Source organism: Balaenoptera physalus, assembly GCF_965194825.1.
Source record: "Balaenoptera physalus genome assembly, chromosome: 6".
NCBI lineage: Eukaryota > Metazoa > Chordata > Mammalia > Artiodactyla > Balaenopteridae > Balaenoptera > Balaenoptera physalus.
This window is the reverse complement of record NC_138885.1, coordinates 135,987,722-136,014,785: the sequence shown is the minus strand read 5'-3', so window position 1 is coordinate 136,014,785 and position 27,064 is coordinate 135,987,722. Positions and strand designations below refer to the sequence as shown.

Here is a 27,064-nt window from a genome sequence, read left to right as displayed (position 1 = left end):
AATCCAACCATGCAGATGTTGGTGTTTGAGGATTACAGAATTTAGGTTCAGAGTGAGTTGAAAACAACTGAATATGCTAATTTGCTTTTCTGCAAGTAAACAGGAATGCATCCGACAGAAGGAATGCTAGCACGGCCTGCACTTTCAGCAAGGCCTTCAGGCTGAAGAGGGAAGGTCAGCGTCACTGGCGCTGTATATACTGGTAAATCTCTCTAATGAACACACTGAACACAGGTAACCTACTGGGTAGACCGCATCACCGACTCAGTACCTGAAGGGACTGAAGGCTCACCCCCTCCCTCCTCTGAGGCCCTGACACACAGTCGCCCCGCCCAGTGTCCACTGCAGCTCCAAGGGTCCGACTGCACTTGCCCCTCTTCTCCTTGTCCCTTCACACCATCCACAGTTAGATGTTGGTGCAGCCGCCTCCCTGGCCAATGGCCCTCGTAACAGCGGTCCCCCACAAAGAGAGCAAACCTCTGCACCGGGACTGTGGTCCTGGATTCTGACACACACTTTCCAAACTGAACCATTCTTGTAGACCCTTACCACGCCCAAAGCAAGACCAAGAAATACCAGCTCCACCTCCTACCTCAGTGGTGGCATGACGAGCCAGCCCATCACACAGCTGAGGGTTTAGTATATGACAAAGACTGCAGTGCAAATCAATGCGGGAACAGGGATTCTTCAGTGGACAACTGGCCAACCATTCGGAAAGCACAGCTAGATGCTCACGTAGAGCTTTACTCCACACAAATGACACGGAGCTCTGAGAGGACTAGAAGACACCATGGACGGGCTACCTCGGGGTCTGAAGGCCTGTTGTGAGCATTTCACAGCATGAGAAATTCAAGAAGGAAAAGCAGATTTGACTACAGTGGTGAAACAAAAAAACACAAACTTTTATAGAACAACAAAAAAAATGAAAAACAGGAAAATGTTTACAGCACAGCCAAGTAAACTAAGAAAAAAGTTTCATATAATTTCTATATAAGAACTCTTATAATAAAAAAAAATTACCTCAACAGAAAAAAAGGGCTAAGCACATAATAACAGCTCATAAAAGACATAAAGAGCTAATAAGCAGGAAAAAAATTTAGCATCCTACTTATTTAAGAAATGAAAATTCAAATGCCATTTAGATACCATTTATTTCCTCCCAAAATAGCAAAAAGAAAAAAAATAATGAAAATATCCCATGTTGGTAAGGGTTTAGGAAAAAGGGAATTTTCAAACACTGATGGTGGGGATGTCAACTGGAAAAACTCTCTGAAGGGTAACTGGATAGTACTGATAAAAAGCCTTAAAATTAGCATCAGTTACTCAGTACCTGTAATTCCACTTCTAAGAATTTATCCAAAGACAGCGGCAGGCATGCACAAGCTGTTGTCTAGCACATGTATCACAGCACTGCTTGTTCCAGGGGTCAGTAAACTACAGCCCATGGACCAAATAAGGCCAGGCATGTTTTCACGTGGTCTATGATCTAAGCATGGCCTTTACAGTTTTAAAAGGTTGTTTTAAAAAAAGAATATATGACAGAGACCATATATGGTCCACAAGGCCTAAAATATTTACTATTTTGCCCCTTACATAAAGTTTGGTTCATATAATCAAAATATTGGTCAGCCAGTGATCAACTATAAAGGATTGGTTTAAAACCATGATACATCATACAATTAAGTGTTCTTACTAATGATGATGTAATTATATATTAATTGACATGAGAACATATGTTCTCACGATATGATGACATATTGTCCTATACTATAATGTTAAAAAAAACCCAAGTTACCAAGCTATGTGTAGCGTGATCCCACTCGTATGTATGATTATATATTGTGCATAACACACATCAGAAAGTTAACGGTGATCATCTCTGGATGGAGAGATAACAGGTGATTAATATTCTATTTTTGCATAGTGGTATTTTCTCAGTTTTCCACAGAGTATAATAAATTACATAAAAAGAAGAGGGGTGACTGGGTATTCAAGTGTTACTTGTGGTACCTCCGGTTCTCCTCCTTCTGGAAACGTGGAGGGCAGCCCTTCCTGACCCCTTTCAGGGCTGGTCACGGTCACATTACTCGATTTGGTTGCATCACATAACCTCACTTCCAGGGGGAGAGAAAAGCCCCATTCCTTTCTCCTGCTTCAGCACACGGTTTCCTCTGACCACTCACAGCAAAATGCCATGGGAGCATCGTGAGGCCTGGGACTGTGTCACATCACAGCCAAGCTGCCATCTGCACTCAGGCCTCCTCCTCCTCTGGGCATCCCCATCACCTTGGTTCGTCACTGTTTCTGTGTCTGTGTCCAGAGACTGAGCTTCTTCAAAGGCCGCTTGACTCTCACCTCCAGCCTACAGTGTCTGACACAGAGCCCAGCGCATTTTAGGAGCTCATTAAACGTCAGTCAATCATTGCAGGCTATTTCTAGGACTGAGAGAGATTACGAGGCAGCTGGAGACTGTGAGATAAAGTTCAGGGAAAAAAGGACAAGATCCAGAGGAAATATCTGCCTTTTAGCTGCTCGGGCAGAGGGGTGTGAGGGGTGAGGGGGATACTAAATAGGTGTATTCTTTCTTTTCTAAATAAGTTTATTCTAAAATAATGATCTACTTTACTGCTTAAAAGGTTTTCATTCACAATCTTAATAACTGACCTTAATTATAGGAACTATAAGTGTTAGGGGTTAAAAAAAAATTCCTTCTGAAGTACAGAAATCATGTAAATTATGGCATCAGAGCAAATGAATTCTGAGAAAGCGCCACAAAGTCCTTTCAGGCTGACTTGCTAAAAACTGGCTGTATCTCCTCATCCAATTGAAACATGAATTCCTTAAAGTCTGCTCTCATAATCTCTACCCCATTTGCCTGTAACCTATGTATTTCCATATGCTGGTTTAATTTGCAACACCATCAACTTGTTGGGGGGCAGAGAGCATGCCAAGCACTGGACAAATGCGCGCTGCAGGCCTGGTGTGGGAGCCCCCGCCCAGCACTGGAAATACAGTGAGATTAAGACACCCCCAGACTCTTCCTTCAGGGAGCAGACGGTCCAGTGAAGAAAGACGCTAAGGGGAATTCTATAGATAAAGCTTAACCACAGAAAAGGTGAACACAACTGCCTCCGTATCAGTGAAGAAAGACACTAAGGAGAATTCTACAGATAAAGCTTAACCACAGAAAAGGTGAACACAACTGCCTCTGTACCAGTGAAGCACTTCACCTCACGCTCCCTGGGGGCAGGGCCCTGCGTGAGCTTGTGACCCTCGCTGGCCTGCTGGTAAGGCAGCTGCGCCACCTCTGCCTGGATGAGAGGCAGAGAGACCCTCACGGCAGCAGGGTGGCGTCTGGATACAGCCCCGAGGGCCTGGTCTCTCAGTGCTTCCTGGCTGGAGAACATGGGTCTCCTTCCTGATGAAACAGGACTAGCCCATCATTTAGAAATTTTCCAAAGGAGACAGAAACTAAAACATACAAATGTAAGGTCTTTATATGCCACCAATTAATACAGGAAAAGTGTCTTTGAGGCCCAGTGGCTTTCTATCCTCTGTTTATTTCATCTCCTACTTCTCTGCTTCTTAAACGGGGCAGCATGACAAACATTTTCTCACTACAAAGTGGCCACCAGGTGCGGTGGGAAGGGCACACATTAGGAAGCCGGGCAGCTCTGGACGAGAATCAGCTTTGGCAGTTGAGCCACCTAGACCGGCAAAGCCAACAAGTTCTTAACTTTACCTTTCTGAGCCCTAACTTCCTGATGGGTAAAGATATGAACATTAATGTCACCGAGAGAACTACTGGAGAGTGACATAAGGTAAAACTGAGTGGAAGCGCCTGACACACAGAAGCCCTCAACAAAACTCTGTTCCTTCCTTGACGTTTCGGTTTTGCTTTCTCCTCACACTGGGAAAAAGACACTCTGCCACTAAATGATGCCGATGCACCCGAACTACGGTTCTCAGCTTCCTCGAGGCTTGTTTGGAAAGTTCATCAACTTACACTAAACTCCTCCGTGAGCCATCCTCCCCCTGCCCCAACCAAATTCACTGCTTTTTTGAAAACGGTCACAAACTCACCGCCCTTTAATTTTAACATTCTTTAGATGAGTAATCCACAGATATGGCATATGTCCAGAAGGTTAGAGAGTCTAGAGTTTTAAGTACCGCATGTCGGGTTGTTTCCAGAAACCATCAAAACAGCCCCAAATTCTTAATATGTGCACTTAAACCAAGTTCTCAAACTGCTCTCACCTGAGGGAGTGCAGTGCCCTGTCAGGCCAGGTTCCCCTGCTGGGGATCAGGGAACTAGGGGAAGTCTCAGCGGGTGGCTGGCTGGCTGGATTGACAAAGACCTGAAACGCATATTTTCCTGTCTTCACTTAAAAATTAAATTTATTTTTTGTTTTTCTTGGATTGCTAACTCTTCCATCCTCATAAATTACGTTTCCGAAAGAACTTTTAATACAGTAGCCCAGTAAAGATCAATTTCCATAGATAAAAGTTTGGCTTTAAACAAACCAGTGTCACAGCCACTGAACTAGACCTGGTCGGTGGAGGTGGGGCAAGGTCGAGGGGAGCAGGTGATTCCTACTGTCAGAAAGGAGGGAGCAGTTACTGCAGGGAAAGCAGCAGGACCCACGCTGTGCCCAATTCCCACAGCCTCAGGTTAACAGGAGACTGAACTTTACCACCAGGTTTTTCTTTCCTAGTCGACAGGCCAGAGAAGGCTGCGGAACATCAGGGGGGAAAAGATGTATATAACATCGGCAGAGCTGGCCACGTGCCAAGCTCAGCAGCTCAGGGATGGAGAGGGCCCGTGTACCACGCCCACTCCAGCGCCCGACTCGGGGGTGCGGTGCTGTTCCGAACCTTCAACGATTTCTCACAGCCACAGTGGAAACGCTCCAAAACCCCCAAATCTGAGTTTTCTCACCTCTCCACTATTCCCCGACCCTGATTCTTCATTCAAGTAGACCTGGTCAACTTGACCTGTACACAGGTTGCCAGTTCTTATTTCCATACCCGCTGACACAGCTGCAGAGATGTCCTCGTCACCTAGAACACCCGCCCCAGTTGTGCATGAGCCACCCGAGGCAGGACGACTCCGATTCTAGCTCTCCTCAGAAGCTTAACTGGCCTCGACCACTTTCCAAAAGTGACCCTCTCTCTTCCTTCTCTGAATTCCTCTAAAGCATTTGCCTATTATTAACCAATATCACTGTCTGCTACTTACCACTTTTATCATTTTATGACAACTTCCTACACTTTCTCTCACCTTCCTACTGGGTCAGCACGTTCCTTAAAAGCAAAGACAGATGTGACAGCACTTGGCACGGTTATTACTGGGAGGGTCCTGGAGGGATCAACATGTAGCTAGGGGTGTAAATCACTTCCTAGTTTGAAACTACAGGTCATTATTCTTTTCCAAAGTTCTAAAACGCACATTTTATACACTTCTGGAATTTTGGTGTTATACCATAAACAAAACTACAGTTTTAAATAAAATGCTCTTTTCTCCAGTGCCAGACTCTAACAAGATTTGCATGAAATGCCCAAGCCGCCCCCTGTAAAGGTGCCAGCCTCGGGGCGGTAATTCCAGCCTCGGCAGAGCTGCACCCCAGCACACACTGGCACACAGTACTCGCAAACACTTGTTGAGAAAAGGAACCTCTCCACTAAAACTCTCAATACTGCTGATGAGGGGCATTAACCACACAAATATCAGCCATTTCGTGCTCAGTCCCAGGACCGGGTGGGCTGCACTTGGACACAACGCAGGGGGACTGCCGGGCCCTGTGACGGCCACCCGCCACGCGAAGGGGGAACAACGGCTCAAGCGCGGGCTACTCACCACCATGTTGTACGCATCAGGAACTTCAGTTTCAAACTGAAATTTTCCACCCTGGTAGTAACCCTCATCTATCAGAAAACACAAAACAAAACAAAAAAATCCTTTAAATTAAAAAAAAAAAAAAGGAAACAAAAGGCAAACACTATGTTAGCATATGGCAAATACAGAGAATTAAGAGTTGAAAAAGAGGACTGCAGGGCTCCTTTGTCACTTCACTAGCCTCGCCCCTGGCCTGATGGTTACAAGTCAGCCCACACTGACTGGCGCCTGCAGTGCTCTCCTCCTCACTGGCCGTGCGCCCTCGGGAAAGGGGAGGCCTCCCCTGGGAGACGGCCCCCTCCCTCCGCTCAGCCCCTGAGCCTGGCCCGCAGCACCCCGTGCCTCCCCTCAAGCACAGCTCATGACAGGTAACCACCTTGCTTCAGCGCTTGGTCACCTGTTTGCCGCTGGTCTCCCCATGAGAAGTCAGTTCCACGGGGGAGGCAGGCTTGTGTTGACTGCTTTTGTCCCGGTGCCTGGCACGTGGCTTCCAGTCACTCGGTAAACACTGACTGAGCATGGACCCTCTGCCAGGCCCTGCTCCAGACCGTGGCCGGGGACACAGCAGTGAGCCAGACAGACAGAATCACCGTCTCAGCGACTGTGCCCGGTCAGCAGTCGTGGGCTGGCTGGCCGAGCGCTTGGTACAGCCTTCAGAACAGAGCAGGCCCTCTGGAAAGGGGCTGGAGGGTACGCATAAGAATGTCCAGGGTCAGAGCGGCACCGCCGTGCCCCCGCCCTCCCAGGTCTGCAGACCCCACAGCTCAGTCCCAACTCCCTCGCTGCGCCGCCCACCTCTCCGCCTCTCCTGGAGCCGGCGGTGGGCTCGTTGGGCTCTGCTGAGTTGCAAGCGCTGCTGGTGCGGCTGCCAACAGAGGGCACTCCAGCACGAATGCCCCCCACAGGAGTTAAATTACTCTGAACTTCACAATTTGATAAAATTACCACCATCTTTAAAAAGAATGTTCAACTTCCTCTAAGATATTATCACCGTGAACAAATCAGCAATATTACATTTTATCACTTCCCTCAGCTCTTTATATAAAACGAACATTTAATAGGAAATTGTTGGTCTCAAACCAGCCACCACTAAAAAACCATTTTTCTTCTTTAAGGGTGTTGAGATCGTGTCAACATTTACGTCTGTCCCGCAGTTAGAACTCGCCTTATCTCGCTGTGTTACACAGGGAGCCCTCTGTGCCCTGGAGCCTACTCCCTCCTTCCTGCCAGGAACCATACGCCGGTGTCTTCCAGCCAGGGTAGGGGTACTGCGGGGAGGACACACTGTCCACAGGGTATGTGGGCACTGACAGCTTTGAGAGAATCCACTTCTAGATGGCCAGTGTCCATGAGTGCCCTATCGCGAAATGAATCTGCCCAACAGTGCTTGTGAGGTCAAGGGGTCATGCCAGCTGTCCCTTCCCACCTCCCCTTTCACTGTCTTTCTCCCACTTGTAAAAGGAGGCCCACTGCTCATCTAGCCTCTTCCTATGATGCACTGCACCAAGGTGTGATGCACTGGTCACAGTAAAGCTCCTTGAATAGAGGCACTATTGCAGGGTTGTGCCTTTCCCTATCTTACACCCACTTCTGTAAAGGGCAAAGCATGGCATTAAAGATAAGATGGCCCAGTTCAAGCTGGAATGTCTTGAAGTTAGACACACTGTGGAGCCTGATGGCAGGGATGATCAGATGTCATTTAGTAACGTCAATCACGGGACTACTGGAAAAGAATGCCTCACCCCCGTGAGAAGCAAGCAAAGACGGTGCCAAGAAGCAAGAGGCCCGTGCCTTCCCCCGCGTGGTGCCAGCCCCACACCTCACCTCTCCATTAGGGGTTAAACTCGGAAGTAAGGTAGCTGTTGGAGACACATCTTAATTTAGAGGCTTCGCCAAAGAGGGAGTCTTGGCAGTTAGAACTGGTCCTGCCTATTGATGCACATGGCAGAAATTTCTGATACACTGAATGAGCTAAGTCTGCAGCCACGAGTTTTTGTAAAGCCTAAGTTTTTAATATTATATTGGTAGGGGTATGATGAAATTAATATCACAATTTTCTCAATGCTTTCTGAATATTTCAGGTAACATGAGAGGCTGTCAAGTGAAGAATGACGGGTATGATTAGCGGTCGGTTGGCAGGTCTTAGGAAAGTGGTTTTGGTGCATACCTCTGAGAATGCGACACAAAGGGATTCTAATGACTGGGTTTGTAAAGCCACTTCCAACCAGGTGGTTCCCAACTCTTTGCTTTCAACAAAACAGAAGAAGGAACCTAATCTAGTAATCAGCTGAAAGACCACAGTAAAATACCTTGTATGATTTTTGGCCCCTAACTTTGAAGTCCAGGGACACAATGACGTAGTGACAACAAACACCTTCCGTGCCTGCCTACTTATTTATATGAACAAGCAGTTCTCAGTGTCTACACCTACAAAGACAAAAGGAAGGAATAAAACTAATATTGACCCCTTCTTTCTGGCATTAAGTAACATCGTTCACAAGCACATCAACTAAATCAGAGAAAGATGCCAAGAGCAGCCACTCATTCTCAGATACATTTCCAATGAAATGCTATTTTGTTTAGTAACGATCATTATTAATCCAACAAACATTTGATGAATGCTACTATGTGTCAGGCACTGTTCTAGGCACCACCAGCAAGAGACCTTCCTGCCCTCATGAAACTTACATTCTAGTGGGAAGAAACAAAGTAAGTAAGTTAATAATATAACAGAAAGTGAAAAAGAGCTGAGGGGCTAGGAGGTGGGAGGAGCTGCAATTTTAAATAGGGAGGTCTGAGAGTGAAGGCTTGAAAACGGAGGGTATCCGGGAGAAGAATACTCCAGGTATGGAAGCGTGGTGAGAGACCCGTGAGAGGGCCTGATGCATTCAGGGAACATGCAGAGGCCAGAAGGTGAGGCAAGGGAAGGGGAAGCTGTGGCTGCAGAGGTAGCAGGCCTGGCCTCGCAGGCCACTGCAAGTGCGCTGGCTTTTATTCAGCAAGGCAGGGAGCCACCAGAGGGGCCTGAGCAGAGGAGGGGCAGGACCACAGAAACATTATGCTGGTTAGGAGCAGGGTAGCAGCAGCTGGAGTAGAGATACTGTGACGGTAGCAACACCAGGATTTGCTGGCAGATTAGGGGTGGGGTAGGGAAGAAAGGAGCCGAAGCGCTGCGCTGTTTGACCCTGCAATGGAGAAGGGCAGAGTTGTCACCTCGAAGATAAAAAGACTGCAGAGGGCACAGGTGCGCCAAGTCCAACGTCGGATTTGAGATTAATTTGAGATTTCATGTCAACAACCAAGTGGAGACACTGATCGGCAGCCGACAGATCTTTCTGGATAGACCTTTCTGGAGTGTAGGGGAGAGGTCAGGGCTGCATGAGAGGTTTGGGAGCTGTGTACAGGGGCATCCAGGTTTCATGAGCTGGCGAGGTCCCCAAGGACCTGACCATGGAGGTCCAAGGACCATGCAAGGCCTTGCGGCATCCCCGACTTGGGTCAGGAGACGGGGCAGGAGGGGCAGTGGCAGCAACAGAAGAAAACCAGGAGCCAGGAGCCGGTACAAACAACAACTGTAACAATCGTTCAAAAGAAAATGCTCAACACCCAGGAGTCTCACAGTGACAGGAACTTCTTAAATAATTAAATATAAATATATAGTTACACAACAGTATGACAGGGTGAAAAAATTCTTATAGGCAGAGGAATGTTTATATTAGGATAAAATTCTATGAGACAAGTGAAATAAAAATATGAGTGCAAGGAGAAAAAGCAGCAACGAACGTTTTCCAACCATTAAAGTGGAGCTTGTTCATATGTAGTTTTTTAATGCATGATGGTGGGTGTAGCCATGGTATTTAGATTCTACTGGAAACATTTTAAAGAGTAAAATAATACTTTCCCCTTTAAATGTCAATATTTACAGCACACTGGAAATTACACTCTATGCAAATTTTAAACTTAAGGGCAGGAAAAACACAATCCCTGCCAAGATAACCTTGTAGATCGGGGATCGGCAAACTCTCTCTGAAAAGGGCCAGGCTCTACGTACTTAGGGCTTTGGGCTACAGGTCTCTGTCACGTACTGTTTTATTTTTTATTTTTTTAAATAGCCCTTTAAGAATGTAGAAACCATTCTCAGCTCGAGGGCTGCACAACAACTGGCCCGGGGTGGGCTTTGGCTCACAGGCCTGGTTTGCCCACACTCAGGTGAAAATACAGCAAAACAAAACTACGGCGCCAAGCTGAGTGACCCTGAGCTCCCGTGCAGTGGGCTCACTTAAGAGGGAGAGCCGCTGGGGGCCAAGCCAGTCAGGGGAGCCTGCGGGGCGGGCGTTAGAGAAGACCCGGAAACAAGCACCAGCAGCAGCACAGCAACAAGCACGCTGACACGTGGAGCGTGGACCACGTGCAGGACCACGTGCAGGACCACGTGCAGTGGCCGGGGTTCTGCTCACGCGCCCACTCCGCCACACTGCTGCTGCTGTAAAGGAGCCACTGAGGCAAACGGACTGAGTTCCAGCTGCTCCACAGCTGGCGGGCCGCTTCACATCAGGCGGTGTCACAGGGGCCTGGGGAGAGCGGGGCAGGGGAAAGGAGACAGAGTGGCGGGGGTGTGGGGGGCGAGGGGAGCGTAGAGAGGGAGGCCGCTGGGAGCAGAGGAGGAGCCTGGCCGGGCGGAGCTGCAGACAGACACCGAGTCAGCTGTGAGACAGGGGTGCTGAGAGTCAGAGGAAACCACGAACATGAGGAAAGAAATGGAGAAGACTTTTTAGATGTAGTAAACAGAGTATCAAGAGCTAAAAAACATAATATCTGAAACGAACACTTCACTGGATGAGACTCAGAGTCAATCAAATGCTGCAGGGACTTCCCTGGCGTCCCGTGGTTAGGACTCGGAGCTCTCACTGCCAAGGGCGCAGGTTCAATCCCTGGTCAGGGAACTAAGATTCCACAAGCCGTGCAGTGCGGCCAAAAACAAAACAAACAAACAAAACTCAGCAGAAATAGAAACGATCCACACTGAGGCACAGAGAGAAAAGTGAACAAAACCTTGTGACCCCAGTGGAGGTCTAGTTTGTATGTACAGGGAATATATAGGTAAGAGATATATCTTTTTTAAAGTTTTACTTGGGGATATGCACACTTTTTAAATATTTATTTTATTTATTTATTATCTTTATTTTTATTTCTTTTGGTTGTGTCGGGTGTTAGTTGCACGTGGGCTCTTCATTGTGGCGCGCGGGCTTCTCTCTAGTTGCGGCGTGCGGGTTTTCTCTTCTCCAGCTGCGACACACGGGCTCCAGAGCGCGTGGGCTCTGTAGTTTGTGGCACACAGGCTCTCTAGTTGAAGTGCTTGAGCTCAGTAGCTGTGGCACGGGGGCTTAGTTGCCCCGCAGCATGTGGGATCTTAGTTCCCCGACCAGGGATCGAACCTGCTTCCCTGCATTGGAAGGCGGATTCTTCACCACTGGACCACCAGGGAAGTCCCTAGGTAAGAGATATTAACATTCGTATATCTAACTGGAGTCCCATAAAGGGGTTATAGATAAAATATTGAAAGAAATGTTGGTCAGTTATTTCTAAGTTTGATGAAAACTGTAATTCACAGATCCAAAAAGGTCAATAAACCCCAAGCGAGATAAACAGAAAGAAAACCACATCAAAGCACATCATAATAAAACTGCTAAAAACTGTGACAAAGAGAGAACATTAAAAACAGCCAGAGAATAAAATGCACATCACATAAAATGAAACAAAGAATCACCACTAACTTCTTATAAGAAAAAAAAAGTCAGAAGGCAGTAGAATGATATCCTTAAAATGCTGAAACTGTCAACTTAAGAATTCAATATTCAGCAAAGCTGGCAGAATTCATCATTCAGCAAATCTGCACTACAAAAAGAAAATCCAAGGATGTTCTTCAGGCAGAAGAAAAATAACAGATGGGAACTCAGATCTACAAAAAGGAATGAAGGTTGTTAAGTGGTTAAATATGTTGATAAATATATGAAGAAAATACAATTATCTAAAACAAAAATAATAACAATGTATTCTGGGTTATAACAAATGTAAAGTAAATGAGACTATAAGATAAAGGTTTGGATGGGGAAATGGAAGTATAGCAATATTAGTCTAAGCTTCCACCTTAAGAACTAAAGAAAGAAGAACAAATTAAACTGAAAACAAGCAAATATGAGCAGAAAACAAAAAAAATATTAGAGGAAAATCAATGAAACCAAAAACTGGTTCCTTGCAGAGACCAATAAAATTGACAACCTCTAGCCAACTTGATCAAGAATATAGAAAACAGAAATTTTCAATGGCAGGAATTAAAAAGGGGACATCAACACAGACTCTACAGAACTTAAAAGGGTCAGAAGATATTAAGAGCAACCTTATACCAGTAAATTTGAAAATGTAGATGGTATGAACAAATTCTTTGAAAGATACAAATCACCAAAGCTCACTCAAAAATAAGAAGTCCAAGTAACCCATATCTATTTAAGAAATTTTATTCATACAGTACTTAAACTCTTACCACAAAACAACAAAATACTAGACCTAGGTGGCTTTACTGGCGAATTCTACCGTTTAATAAGGAATTAATAGTAATTCTACATAAAACTCTTCCAGGAAACAGAAGGGAACACTTCCCCATTCATTCCAGGAAGAGTAAGGAGGGGAGGGGAGGGAAAGAAACTAGAGCCTTATCTTGCACCATATGCAAAAATTAACTCAAAATGGCTCACAGACCTAACTTTAAAACCTAAAGCTATAAAACTACTTAAAAAAAAAAAAAAAAAGGAGATCTTTGCATTTCTTAGACAAAGATTTCTTAGGACACAAAAAGCACTGTATTAGTTTTGTACTGGTTGCTGTGATAAATTACCACAAACGTAGCAGCTTAAACAATAAAAACTTACTATCTTTTGTAGGTCATTTGTCCAAAACGAATCTCACTGGGCTGACATAAGAGTTGGCAGGGCTGCATTTCTTTCTGGTGGCTCTAGAAAAACTCCATTTCCTTCACTTTCCAGCTTTAAGCAGCCACCGGTACTCCTTGGCTCACAGCCCCTCCCTCCACCGTCACAGTCACTGACGGCCAGTGGAAATAGTAACACACGCAACAGCATGCATGACTCTCAAACGCACTGCGCTCAGTGAAAGAAGCCGCGGACAAAGTGCTACACACCGGTTGGGGCCGTTTATATGACATTCTGGAAAAGGCACAACAACAGGGCAGAAATCAGATCAATGATTGCCAGGGGCTGGGGGTGGGGAGAGGAAACTGACTACAAAGGGGCCCAGCTTTTGAGCTGATGGAAACATTTTATGTGCATCTTGATTGTGTTGGTGTTTACACAACTGTATGTGTCTGTCAAAATGCAGAGACGGTACACCTAAGAACAATGACTCCACTGTCTGTAAATTATACCTCACTAAACATGATTTTTAAAAAAGATAAAGGTAAAGCCTGCTACATAAAAGGCACCATCAGGTGGTCCAGGAAAATGAAGGAGCGCTGGCAATTTTTACAATGCCAAAAAGCTCAACATTTAAACAGCGTGTAATTTTTTAATATTTTATATACATTATACACATTTTTACTGGTGACCATCAGAATATATATTTAACCATGGTAATGAATGGCTTTTAAAACAGTACGTCAGACATTTAATTTCACACCCACTCCTAGAAACCTGAGCATCCCAAGAGAGAATTTGCCTCAGTTTTACGTGCGAGGCAGAGGGCAGAAATCAGTGCAAGAACAGTATATATCGGACAACATGTCACCTACTCAGCAGTAAGCAGAGACATATCGCATCAACACAGTTCTTGCAAGCAGCAAGGAAAAGAGCAGTGAATGTTTCCCTAACAAAAGTTAGCTGATGTGAAGGGAGATAACTGTCTCAAGAGCAATCACCACATATCTATTATATATGAAAGGAGAATTGCCACCTGCATTTCCAGGATTATTTGGAAGAAAAGACTCCATCAGGAAGAAGTCTGTCCCTCATAATGGGTATCCATATAAAGCTAAAAATCAACCTAGAAAGAACCAGGGATGAGAGTACACGTTCTGTGTCTGAAACCGTGACATATTAACAGTAAACTACACACAAACTACTATGAGACTGGGGTGGTAGTCAAGCCAAAGGCCTGCTTCAGTGCTCTGACCCATTTCCGTATCTTTTAACATGTCCATGATTATTTAAACGTTGTTCCAAAATGTTCATGTGTGGAACCAAACCTGTGTTTCAGGCTTACTAACCATATTTCTTTGCTCAGAAACTGGGAATCTTACTTTATTTCACATTAAGAAATTTTTCCTTCTATAACTCCAAAGCTCTGAAACAAAGCTTAGAATAACTAAGAACCAAACATAATGGGGATAACAGATAAAACAATTTAAATTTCATGACTCAGTGTAAGGCGCACTTTTAGTATCATGCTCATCAGTTAGGGAGTTTTTTTTTTTTTTTTAATTAATCAATTTCTTTATTTATTTATTTTTGGCTGCATTGGGTCTTCATTGCTGCACGCGGGCTTTCTCTAGTTGCAGCGAGCGGGGGCTACTCTTCGTTGCGGTGCGCGGGCTTCTCATTGCAGTGGCTTCTCTTGTTGCGGAACACAGGCTCTAGGCACGCGGGCTTCAGTAGTTGTGGCATGTGGGCTCAGTAGTCGTGGCTCACGGGCTCTAGAGCGCAGGCTCAGTAGTTGTGGTGCATGGGCTTAGTTGCTCCGAGGCATGTGGGATCTTCCCGGACCAGGGCTCGAACCCGTGTCCCCTGCATTGGCAGGCGGACTCTTAACCACTGCGCCACCAGGGAAGCCCAGTTAGGGAGTTTTTATAAATTAAATGTTAAAATTAAGAAAACATGACAAATCTAATAATCAACACATTTAAAAACATACTTACGTGAATATACACATAAATATACAAGATTTACAACGTAGCTATAGAATTCCCTAATCAGGATTTTTAATATATGTAACAATAATAAAAAGGATGTTATTAACCATTAAAAAAACCTCCCACAGGGACTTCCCCGGTGGCACAGTGGTTAAGAATCCGCCTGCCAATGCAGGGGACACAGGTTCGATCCCTGGTCTGGGAAGATCCCACATGCCACGGAGCAACTAAGCCCGTGCGCCACAACTACTGAGCCCGCACGCCTAGAGCCTATGCTCCGCAACAAGAGAAGCCACCGCAATGAGAAGCCCGCGCACCACACTGAAGAGTAGCCTGTGCTCACCGCAACTAGAGAAAGCCCGCACACAGCAACAAAGACCCAACGCAGACAAAAATAAATAAAAGTAAAAAACAAAACAACAAAAAAACAACCTCCCACATATCTAATAAAGAACTTATACCAGGTATATAAAACTTACAACTCAATAATGAGACAAGCAATACAATTTTTAAATGGGTAAAATATTTGAATAGACACTTGAACAAAGGAGATATACAGAGAGTAAACAAGCTTGGGAAATGATGCGCAACATCTTTAGTCACTAGGGAAATGCAAATTAAAGTCACAATGAGACACATACCTAACAGAATGGCTAAAACTGAAAAGACTGATAATACTAGCTATTGGCAAGAATGTAGGGTAACTGGAATTCTCATTCATTGCTAGCAGGAATGCAAAATAGTACTTTCATTTTGGAAAACAGCATGGCAGTGTTTTATGCAGTTAAACTTACTCTTATCACATGACCTAGTAATTGCACTGCCAGGAGAAATAAAAAACATTGGCAAACGAAGACCTGCCCACAAAGGTTTACAGCAGCTTTATTCACAATGGCCCAAAAGTGGAAATAACACAAAGGTTCATCAATAACCTGTTATAAATAAACTGGAATACACCCATACAATAGAATACAGCCCATCAATAAAAAGATACAAAATACCACATAGATGAAACTCAAAAGCATTATGCTGACTAAAATAATGTAACTTATACCTCAATCAACATTGCTTAACAAATTTTTTTTAAATCAATCTAAGTTTCCACCTTAGGAAGGTAGAAAAAGAAAAGCAAATTAAACCCAAGGTATAAGGAAGGAAATAATAAAGAAAAGAGCAGAAACCAATAAAATTGATAAACAACTGAGAAAAACAAAAGCTTGCTCTTTGTAAAAGATCAACTGGATAAACCTCAAGCTAACATGATCAAGGAAAAAAAGAGAAGATCCAAATAAACCAACATCAGGAATAAGAACAGGGACATCAGTACAGATCCCACAGACATCAGTAGACTAATAAGAAAATACTCCAAACAACTTTGGATGGTATGAGAATGCTAAGAGCAGTCTTACTCATCATCACCAAAAGCTGGAAAGAATTCAAATGCCCGTCAATAGGAAAATAAATAATTACGTCATATTCATACAACAAATACTGCTACCCAAAACAATACATATGAATTTTAAAACATGTTACATGAAAGAAGCCAGAGAATAAGAATACACAATATGATTCCACTTATATGAAATTCAAGAACTGACAAAACTAATTTATGGTAAGAGAAATCAGAAAGCAATTTTGGGTGGGTAGCAGGGAGCGAGGAATTGACTGCAAAGAGGAAGGGAACTTTGGGAATGCTGGAAATATGTTTACTGGGATTGTGGTTACACAGGGATGTGTATCCATTTTGCAAAACTTAGTAAGCTCTACAGTTCAAGTTAGTACATTTTATTGTTTGTAATTTTATACCTCAGCAAAATTTATTTAAAAAGTAAAAACTAAAATTAAAAAAAAAGGTCCATGGTCCCCTCTGCCTACAAGCCACCATGTCACAGTGTGGGCAGGCTGAGGGGACCTTCACAGGTCAACTGGGCAACTCTGACCTGGCCCAGGTTTTCAAACCATCCCTCTAACTTCACAGAAGACTCTGGTGGTATTTCAGCCAGTCTTTAGATTTTTGCTTTGTTTTGTTTCATTTTACTTTCTAGTATTGTTTCTTGTTTTGTGAGTTGATGTGGAGATTTTTTTCTTCTAAGTTCATTTCTTTTCTTTTCCTCTATCACCAGATTACATTTCCATCTTTTCTCTGAAGAGTACATTCATTCCCAAGCATAAGGGACATTCCAAAAACAAACAGAACAATAAAAATGTTACCAAGTACGAACAGGAACTATCTTGCCAGGAGCCAGATAAAGAAGAGCTTTGAGCTTCAAGTGCAGATGCAATTCTTCCACCCTGACCACCTAAATATCTAGATCTTCTATATTATTGAGTTTTCAGACTCAGCCCCAGTATTACTGGCTGCAAATGAGCCAGTTTCAATACCATCTGCTCTATATACTGTTGAAACTTTACTACTTAGACCTATCTCTATAGTTTTTCTTTAATAACTAAGAAGAGCATGACTCCAAAAAGTTTTTTTAAAAAACCAGGATATTGGGCAAGTTTTTAGGGTTGGCAGATCTCTGCCATGCTTCACTTAATAACAAAGGACAAGAGCCACAGCAGCTTTCTGAGTCACTGACACCACAAAATATGGGCACACACACAGCACCTAAAGAGCACGCCACACAAAGCTCCATGTGTGCACCTCCACAAATATAAATGCTCAAGTACTAAGCAGTTACCGGCACCAAAACACAAATTCCTTTTTTACCTGATGCAATAGTGAACACAAAAACTGTAACAAACAATCGTGCTGCAGTTTCAAGAATAATAAGAACATCAAAGATGGTGTCATAGACATAATCTCAATAAGAACAACATCCATGTAATTTAGTAAAAAAAAATTCAGTTAAAAAAAAAAAAAAAAAAAAAAGACTTATCCAGAGGTTGGCTGGACTCGACACAAACTCATTCACGGAAGGCAGTAATAAGCCTGGCAAAGCAAACGAGGTCTCTGAGTAGCTGAGAGTCACAAAGCTCTCACAAATGCCCTAAAAAGGCAGACAGAAGAAAATATTTTTACTACAAACACACAAGTGTGAGACTACTTAGTAAACAGAGAACCGATCTTAATCACCACAATTTCTGAAAATACCTTGCATTGCTTAACAGCAATAGTACCTGACGTTCATAATGGTGACCTTTGGTCACCTGGAAACAGAGTGTGCTCAGTATCCCTCACTAAAAAGGGCAGAACTTGCAATGTGTCTATCAAGGTGGCCAAAGAATGGTCACAACCTCCATCACTTCACAAAGTCCTGAGCTTCAGTCCTCTCTTGCGGTCAGGCATGTGGAACGCCCGTTTCTGACAACGGTGTTCTGATGTTAGTACCTCTATCCTAGTGTTCACTCATCGTGGAAATGGAAATGGTGCCAGACTGAATTTATGGATACGCCCCAGAGTCGTTTGTAGAACCACCACACAGACTGAATGAATTTAGTTTTCAAGCACATTTTGAAAATGGGATTTCTCCTGTTATAATACAACATCTTCCATGGAAAAAAACCATCCTACCTGCAGGGAGACAATGCCAGGGCTTATTTGTGGGTTCATTATCACCTACTGAAATTCTGCATTCTTTCACTTTTTAATTAAATTAGCTAGTGACTCATTATTCTCAGTTTCTCACTCCCTTTCCCTCCCCCAAATAAAATAACACCCTCCACCTCCTCCACAACACTGCTTCCCCTCTTGTTAATTCCCTCTGTCCTGCTTTCTTCCTTCACCACTCAGCCCACAGCAGCTCCACTGGCCATGGCACCCACCGTCAACGTAAACGCCAGAGGGCTGCACTGTTGGAACGTGCAACTCCCGGAGCTGCACTGTAACGAGGAAAAACCCAAGCCCTCCCTCTAGCTGCGCAGGGCGACCAAGGACAAATATCCACCAGCTCGGAGCACTTGGAGCTTGGACACTTATCAGTGCTAACAAGGACAGCTGGTAATCTGCCTGCTTCCTGGTGCCTGTAACAGCCCGGGCTGAAGTGCTTCACACCCATTATCTATTTAATCCTTGCAACGGGTCCCATGAGATAGGTTCTATTTGATCCCCACTTTGCAGCTGGGTAGGCTGCAGCTGAGAGGTTATGATGCAATTTAACCATGGCCACACTGCTGCTAAATGGCAGAGCAGGATCCGAATCCAGTTATGACCTCAGAGCTCATACTCTCCACCCCACACCAGCAGCCTTCGTCGTCATTCGCCGGGGGCGTTAACGTCTGCACCCAGTTACTGGGTACACACCACATGCCTCAGAGCACTTCCCTATGCTTTACTGGACTACAGCATGTATCTCGTCTTCATATGGAATGGTCATTACCGTCATAACTTTCAAATAGTTGGAGGACAAATCAAACCAAATATTATAGATTTCGAAAGCCTTTGGAATTTGCTGTTTGAAAATCACTTTAATACTTACACATGTAAGAATATTACCTGGGGTGACAGTTAGCTGAAAGCAATGAAGCTTGTTTGGATCAGGAAAATACACTTTGCACGTACCTGCAAAAGAAACAGGCCGTCACGAAGGTCTGACAGTTAGCAGCAGTCCTTACGTTGAGGCTAACTTTGAAACACGTGGGAAAGTTTAAAGGTGCTGAGGAGTCTGCAGACTAAACCGGTATATTTCCCCTGTTTGTTTGATAATCATTATGCCAGTGTGCTAAAGTTGCAAACCAGTGATATTTGTTATGCGTTTTCCTCCTTACAGTTTTTTATTAGTTAATTCCAAATTGGGATGCTATCTTTCACCCTTTAAATGGTCCCTAAAAATAGAGATCTTTCCATTAATTTCAAGAATGATGCTACTTTACTTTGAAAAGAAGAAACCATACCTCAAGGAGATTAATGTATATGGGTAAAGGCTAACTAAACATAGAAAAACCAGAAAAAGAGCCCAGGCCAAACTTCAGGACTGTTCACCCAGCACCACAGTCATCTGTACCCACCACAGCAAAGAGAAGTTGAAAGCAACTGTGCCAGCTAAGGTAGCTCACACCCAGACCACGGCTTTTCTGTTTTCTTTTTTTTAATGTCTTCACAACCCGACCGATAATTCACCTTGGTTTGCTGGTGACCGGATGCTCTGCTGCGGCGGAGCATGACGGCAACACGCTGAGCGCATGCGCACTGCACCAGAACGGTCTGCATCAGGAGACCCGAGCAGTTCCCACTGGAGAAGAGCTACTGCAGAGGTGCAGACAGTGCAAGACATCCTACATCTGCCTCCTTCAGACAAGCGATGCAGAAGAGGGGTAAATACCCAAGGGATAAATACTGAAGGAATGTGGAGGGAATATACGTAGAAATTGTCTGTATTTTATAAACCTGGAAAATATTATGCTAGATTCCTTGGGTCGTCTGCTATTTCTTACAAGTCCTGCTGAAAATATTTGCCTAGTTTTACATGGTATGAATTTTCATCAAAAATAGGAAAATTCAAATTCAGCCTTGGAAACAGCCTTAGAGACCATCTAATCCAACATCATCAATTGTGAGAGATGACATGGAGGTCCACAGAGGTTCAGTGACCAGTCCAAGACCACACAGGTTATCAACAGAAGGAAGTTTAGTTCCCAAGTTAAAAACTAGTTCACGCCTCATTTCATTACTTCATGAACATGCCAGAGATGACACATAAAAACAATGCAGAACCGTTAGTGGGGTTTCGTTTTTTGACTAATCCCTCAGAAAAATCGTTGCAGAGTGAAAGGTAACTCCATCTAGAAGAACAGGAAAGGGTCTCAGAGATTACACTGTCATTTTCCTTGTTTTCAAAATAAAGAAACCAGGGGCCAAAGAGTTCAAGGCTTTCACCCAAACCACACATTTGAACTGTGGAATAATTTAAATGGCATTCGTTTTTCCTAATCTTAACTTGGAAAGATAAACACCATCTTTCTAGTACGATATATGTAACAAAAACATATGACAAGGGGTTAGGAAATGTTTCATTGGTTAGTTAAAGTTGGCAGCATTCATTTGTTTTTAATGTCTAGTATTCTCCTTTGTTTGTTTTAATAAAAGTACAGATGTGGAAATGAATCCCTCTAATATAGACTGGCCCACCAAGAATAAAGAAATTATCGAGATGGATTAAAAATAACAATAAAACTTCTAAAAAGAACAAACATCTCAAAGCTAAAAAGAAGTCTTAAGTTCTAACAATGACAACAAAAGGTTAAAAGTCAGCTTCTTGTTCCAGTTCAATGCAGCAGCTTTATTAAAACTTCAGAACCAAGCTTTTCCTCTCTGCAAGCACAGGCTAAGGCTCTCACAGTATCTCTGTCCATCTGAAAGAGATGTCTTCTACTTTTTGCAAACAGAGAAACCTCTACAAACTTGCATGAACAGAGCTCCAAACTAGTTCTGAATCATTACTAAGCAGCACTGCTATATGGCAAGTTATTTTGTTTGCCTTAATATTTTAGAAAGATTATTAATCAGATAATAAAGATCTATTCTTTGGTGGTTTCTTGTTTCCCCTTTAGTGAGCTGCATACTTTTGGAAAGCCTGGCTTACTTGTATAAACTGATTTATATGTCCCCCCACTTTGAGAGACTAGGCAGGGAGAAGAAGAGAAAGGAAGCATATAGCATGTAGTTTTTAAAATCTGACATCTTAGCTATAAGGGCAAGGAAGATGGGGCATGCCTTTTTCAAACCTAAGGTTTTTAGTTAAAGTCCTCGTTTGAAAGCCAATTATAGTTTTATTGTTTTTAAACCAAACATTTAGATAAAGCTAAACTATATTGGTTACAAACCAACAATCTCTGTAAGATTCACATACAAGGACAAAATAAACTGGGTGTAAGTTGGAAGTTTTTTATGGTTTTTGATTAAATGTCTGCGTGTGTATATATATTCAAGATGGAGGGCCAGTGGGAAGATATGATGGGGGTGGAAAATAGAAGGATCACTTCATTTTCCTTTTTAATTGGATTTTATTAGATTACTTTATAATCTGAAAAGAATAGAAAAAAAGAGGGAGAACAGTATAATGACCCCATCACCCAGCTTCAGTACTTTACCAATCTTGCTTTGTCTGTGCTACCCACACACAGTTATTTGTTTGTTTTCCTGGAACGTTTTAAAGCAAATCATTTGTAAATACTTCAGTAGGTGGAAAGATAACCTTTTAATAGAAATCCAAGATATTTCCTTCTGGTTCTGACTAGAAGAAAACTTTGAAGTCAAGCAATCCAGTGACTTTTAAGACATTTTTGACTTACACTAAAATATATTTTACAGCACAACCCACTATCCTCATATATAAATACTATGTATTAAAAATAATTTTTCAAGGAACAATATGAACTTACCGTTACACACTGATTACACAACCACTTAAGGGTTGCACCCCACAATTATCTTTCCAACTTTAGGTGGAGGTTGGGATGGGCCCTCTCTCACCCTGTGTCAGATGGCCTCCGTATCAAACTCTCTCGAGCATTCGCCCAGACTAGGAGACCCACGTATAACATAGTTCACTCATATTGATAAATATATTCAGCCTTAACCAAGTATAATGATAAAAAGTTCTAATTTCAAAAAATACTAAAATGGTCGAAGCTTTCAGACTCTGATGGTCTTAAAAAATATAATGGCTTGGGAAGGCATCAATGACAGGGGAAAAAAGAAACACTGACACGTATCACAGGAGTTAACTGGCTGGTAAGCGAGCCTGCTCACGAGTGAGGCCGGCAGTCAGTCCCTGTGTGCTGGGGCGAGAAGGACCTAGCAAGGTGAGGCGACCTGGAGACATCAAGGCAGCACAGCTGTCCTACCTTGGGCACAATGATAAATTACAAATAAGCACTTTTCGGGCCAAAAACATGGTACTGTCACTAACAAAAATAGGACTGTCCATCATTGATTTATACGCCTTTTCACTAAAAGAGGACGTGGGACAGAATGCTGTGTAAGAGGAACAAACCCTAACCAAACGCACCTCTGCAACAGTAAGGAGAGGAAGTACTGCCGTGCTACATTCTCCTTCTTATCAGAGCCTCGAAAAAAAATCCTGTTTATTCCTAACATGTATATAAAACGGGCTTTTTGCTACGCAAAGTTATCAAAACCTAAAACAAGCCTCTCCATGCAATTATTTTACAGCATTTAATGTTTGGGGATGCTATACTTACAAGGTAAATTAGCTTCAAGTTCTGCAACCTCTGTAGAAACAAAGAGATTATTGTTAATATTAGTCAATTGCTCCACATAAAATCACCAGCTCTAAACTGGCAATTCCCTCCAGAACAATGAAGAAAAAAAACAAACAAAAAAAAACTGAATTAACAGAAATCTACACTTGGTCTAAAGTTTAGACTTTAAGCCATGAAGTTGCTTTCAAATACACAAAGTGACTTGCAGGATGCCAACAAGTGCAGTCAAGGGTCCTTGAAATTTTACTTCAGCATGAATGAAAATTACTCAAAATTAACACAGAAATTATCTATAGGTAAACAGTCACTAAAGCGTTTTTGAAAATCTTGTTCCCCCAAGTAGTGGAACTACTGCCCTCAAAATCTGATTTATATTTATATCTCTGCCTCTTCCAGTTTCTCCGGATTTGTCTTCCCGTGCGGGCGTGCCCAGTTCGCGCTAGAACTTCTCCAGTGAGAGAGAACGCTCTCCCTCCTGCTGGGCCCGCGTGTTGCCCGTCCGTCCGTCCGTGGGCAAGCTGATACCCAGGGGAGCCTCCTCCTTCCAGCTACATTCCTGAGCCCTAGCGCTCTCCTCTGGGACCCCTGCTATCAGCCACGCACTCCGCATTCAAGCCCAGCACCCCTCTGCCAGGACAAAGCTGCCAAGCCCCCACCCACCCTGCTGTGAACGAGCCGCGGTCTGGGGAGCACCCAGAAGAAACCGGGCAGGCAAGTCGTCACTGCCTCTGACATGACATAACGTGCTCTGGAGACTCTCCGGCTGCAGAGACTAAAGGAAGGAGGCGGTTTATCAAGCTGGGCTTTAAAGAACCAGCAGAATTCAGTCCCACAGAGGTGGGGAAAAGGGTATTTCAAGGAGATAAGTCAGCAACGTGCAAAAGCATAGAACGCAGACAAGCACAGAAACCAGACGGTATGCAGTGCGGCCAGCGCAATGGGAAACAAGGTGGAAAACCAGGGCCAGGATGGTGGAGGGCCCAGAATTCTCAACTTTATTCTGCAGCAACAGGGAGCCAAGGGAGATTTCTGAACAAAAGTTCCTAAGCTTTGCCTCAAGAGGACACCTTTAGAAAGGGCAAAGCGGAGGCCAGGTGACCAGCGAGGACTCAGCAGAGGTGGGGAGAGCCAGCGTGCCTGACAGCAAAGAGGACGGAGGCTCTGCCGTGTGCGTGTGTGTGTGCGTGTGTGCGTGTGTGTGTGTCCATCAGAGACGGAAGGCTCTGCCGTGTGCGTGCGTGTGTGTGCGTGTGCGTGCGTGTGTGTGCGCGCGTGTGTGTGTGTGTGTGCGTGTGTGTGTGTGTGTGTCCATCAGAGACGGAAGGCTCTGCCGTGTGTGTGTGTGTGCGTGTGTGTGTGTCCATCAGAGACGGAAGGCTCTGCCGTGTGTGTGTGTGTGTGTGTGTGTGTGTCCATCAGAGACGGAAGGCTCTGCCGTGTGTGTGTGTGTGTGTGTGTGTGTGTGTGTCCATCAGAGACGGAAGGCTCTGCCGTGTGTGTGTGTGTGTGTGTGTGTGCGTGTGTGTGTGTGCGTGCGTGTGTGTGCGTGTGTGTGTGTGTGCGCGTGCGTGCATGTCCATCAGAGATGGCACCGAGGCTTGAGGGCTGGGGAAGCTGAGCGGGGCGGGTGGGGGAGTTGAAGTCTGGGTGCGCGACCAGGGCCGGGGCTGGGGAGCCCCTGCAGAGTGATGCCACCTGACGTCATGAGACCAACAAAGGGGAGAGACTGGTGAGAAGAAAGAACTTTGGCAGAAAGCAGAGGACAGGAGCAGGGAGAGTCACCGATGAGAGACAGGAGGAAAAGCAGGAATCATTCAGTAGAGAGGACAGACTGGTCCGAGGGGAATGAGGCCTGAGGCAAGGCCATGGGATGTGGATCATTCAAAACAACAGGAAGGTAAGTGGAAAGAAGAAACCAGTCTACAAAACACTAAGAAGCAAATGACTCCTTCAAGTGCAGAGCGGGGGTGGGGAGGGGGGAATGGGTGGGAAGGGAGAGGCCACAATGTTTGCAAAGCTGAGTGCGTTAGTGGGGAGACCGGCAGATGGCTATTTTGAGGCTAAGGGTTTAGGAAAGGCACAGGCCTCTGACATCAGCTAGTTGAGAACCTGGGTAGAGACGGGTGGCGCACTAAATGTATTAGCTCTGGGTTCCAGGCATTTGGGATGGGCATCCAGAAAAGTGAGGTGAGGGAGAGGAGGGAGGAGATAAGGACTGCAGTCTTGGCAGTCTTGTGCTATGGTATATACTAGAATATATGCACTTAAAACAAATGATGAAGACCCTATGAAAGGTTCACTAGCATCATAACGACCGTGGTGACCTTTAGTTTCGCCTTTCACTCTAGCAGGGCACGGGGTAAAGAAACACTCTGAGGCCACCCACCCCGGCCCTCTGACCAGGAAGGGGTCCGAGCCAGGCTCTGCTCCAACAGCCCACTCATTTTATCAAAAAAGCACACCTTTTATCAAATGAGTCATGCATATTAATCACTTTTAAATAAATGTTATCCATATAATTAAATCTAGATGGTTTTAAGGAGAAAACTATTTACGTATTTATTGTACTATTACTTAACTTTTTGTTGATAAGAATTCACAAGAAACTCTTCTTGAGGACCCTTCTTTTGAGAGACTGACGCTGGCCACTGGAACCCGGTTTTCTCTGGCGTGCCTATCCTGACTCCTGTCGTGAGAACTCTGGTCATTCAGTTTTACAAAAACCCAGTGAAATAGAAAACATGCCCAGAGGATTTGAAACGGGGCCACATGACAGAAGTGAAAAATTTGAGAAGACAGTCTACTGCCAAGGAACAGGCAAGAGGTGAGGCCCGGACACAGGAGGGCAGGGATGCACTGACCAGGGCGTCGAGATGACCGAGCAACAGAACCGGATCCTGCATTACAGGGACCTAGTGTGGGGATGAGAGGCTCGAGGCCAGAGGACGCCTCACTGTAGGACAGGGATTCTCCGCCCTGGCTGCACGCAATCATCTGGGGAATTTTTTTTGTTTTTTTTTGTTTTTTTTAACAGCTTTGGTGAGGTATAATTTACATAGTATAAAGTAGACCAACTTTAAGTGTATAATTCAATGATTTTTAGTAAACTTTGGAGCTGCGTATACATCCCCACAACCTAGCACCTGCTGAGCAAACCCTGCCACCCCACCCTATCCAGACCAATTACACCAAAAGTCCTAGCTGGGGCCTAGGCCTCTGAATGTTCTATTCCTCCAGGTATAGGAACTGCTGTAGGCTACTTTGCCAAGCTAAACTATTTACACACAGCTAATTTACACAGACGGATTTAATAATTTCACATTGTGGTCTAGAATTAAACTCCAAAGAGGAGAGCCCTCAGACCTAGTCCAGTGATGACCCCCACCACAGTCAGGGCCTCTGCAGACTTCTGGTCCAAGAACCAGTGTGGGCAAGGAATATGACCTTGGAGGCAGAAGGATTTCATTAAAGATGCCTGGCATTTTAGTCCAGCCCAGTATAGAAGATAAACGAACTACAACGCAGTGTTCCTCTCAAGAAGTTGTCACAAATGACAAGTAGTTTGATGGAAATAATAATTCAAATGATGGGAAATAATAATTCATTAACATCGATAGTAATAACCTCAGAATCCACCTACAGGTAGACTATGACCAAAGAAACCAGTGATTTGCTTCACATGCTCAAGAGGCCTCTTGGCAAAGCAGCAGTCCTTCCCTGTATAACCTCACTGCCCAAAGGACACTACCCCCACCTGGAAGGTAACAAGAAGTTCAGATATTTTTAAACTGCTAAAGTCTCGCCTGTTCCAAAGATGCTAGCACCTCTCCAGCTCACCGGCCCAGCCTCTGGGGAGGCACCTGGCACCTTGCACAATTAAGTGGCTGCACAACTTCCTTCTGAGAAATTAGACGCTTTTCCTTTCTAACTACAGATCAAACCACAGAGCCCACTTGAAGCATGACTGCCCAGAAATATCAGATTACTAAATCCACCCCATTACCACAATGGCCCCCACACAGCACGTACTCACCCGCTTCTGCCGTAGATTGCCCACAACACAGTGCTCTAGTTGTTTCTGCACC

The 27,064-nt window shown here is 44.3% G+C and overlaps 1 protein-coding gene and 1 long non-coding RNA gene across 7 annotated transcripts in view; both read right to left on the bottom strand.

The window, feature by feature from the left end:
* Positions 1–27,064, bottom strand: part of UBE2F (ubiquitin conjugating enzyme E2 F (putative)) — a 51,637-nt gene that overhangs the window by 12,462 nt on the left and 12,111 nt on the right. For 3 of the 6 annotated variants that reach the window (XM_082465288.1, XM_082465285.1, XM_082465286.1), the window contains 3 exons: positions 22,959–22,988; positions 19,252–19,317; positions 5,858–5,925 (listed from right to left, as the gene is read on the bottom strand). In XM_082465288.1, the coding sequence (XP_082321414.1) occupies positions 5,858–5,925; positions 19,252–19,317; positions 22,959–22,988 (164 nt within the window). The remainder of the gene's footprint in view (positions 1–5,857; positions 5,926–19,251; positions 19,318–22,958; positions 22,989–27,064) is intronic. The other 3 variants (XM_082465290.1, XM_082465287.1, XM_082465289.1) reach the window with 2 other exon arrangements.
* Positions 11,040–19,245, bottom strand: LOC309662511. Its single transcript, XR_014264745.1, has 2 exons — positions 12,823–19,245; positions 11,040–11,855 (listed from the first exon to the last, which is right to left on the bottom strand). It is a non-coding gene; the product is annotated as an uncharacterized lncRNA (long non-coding RNA).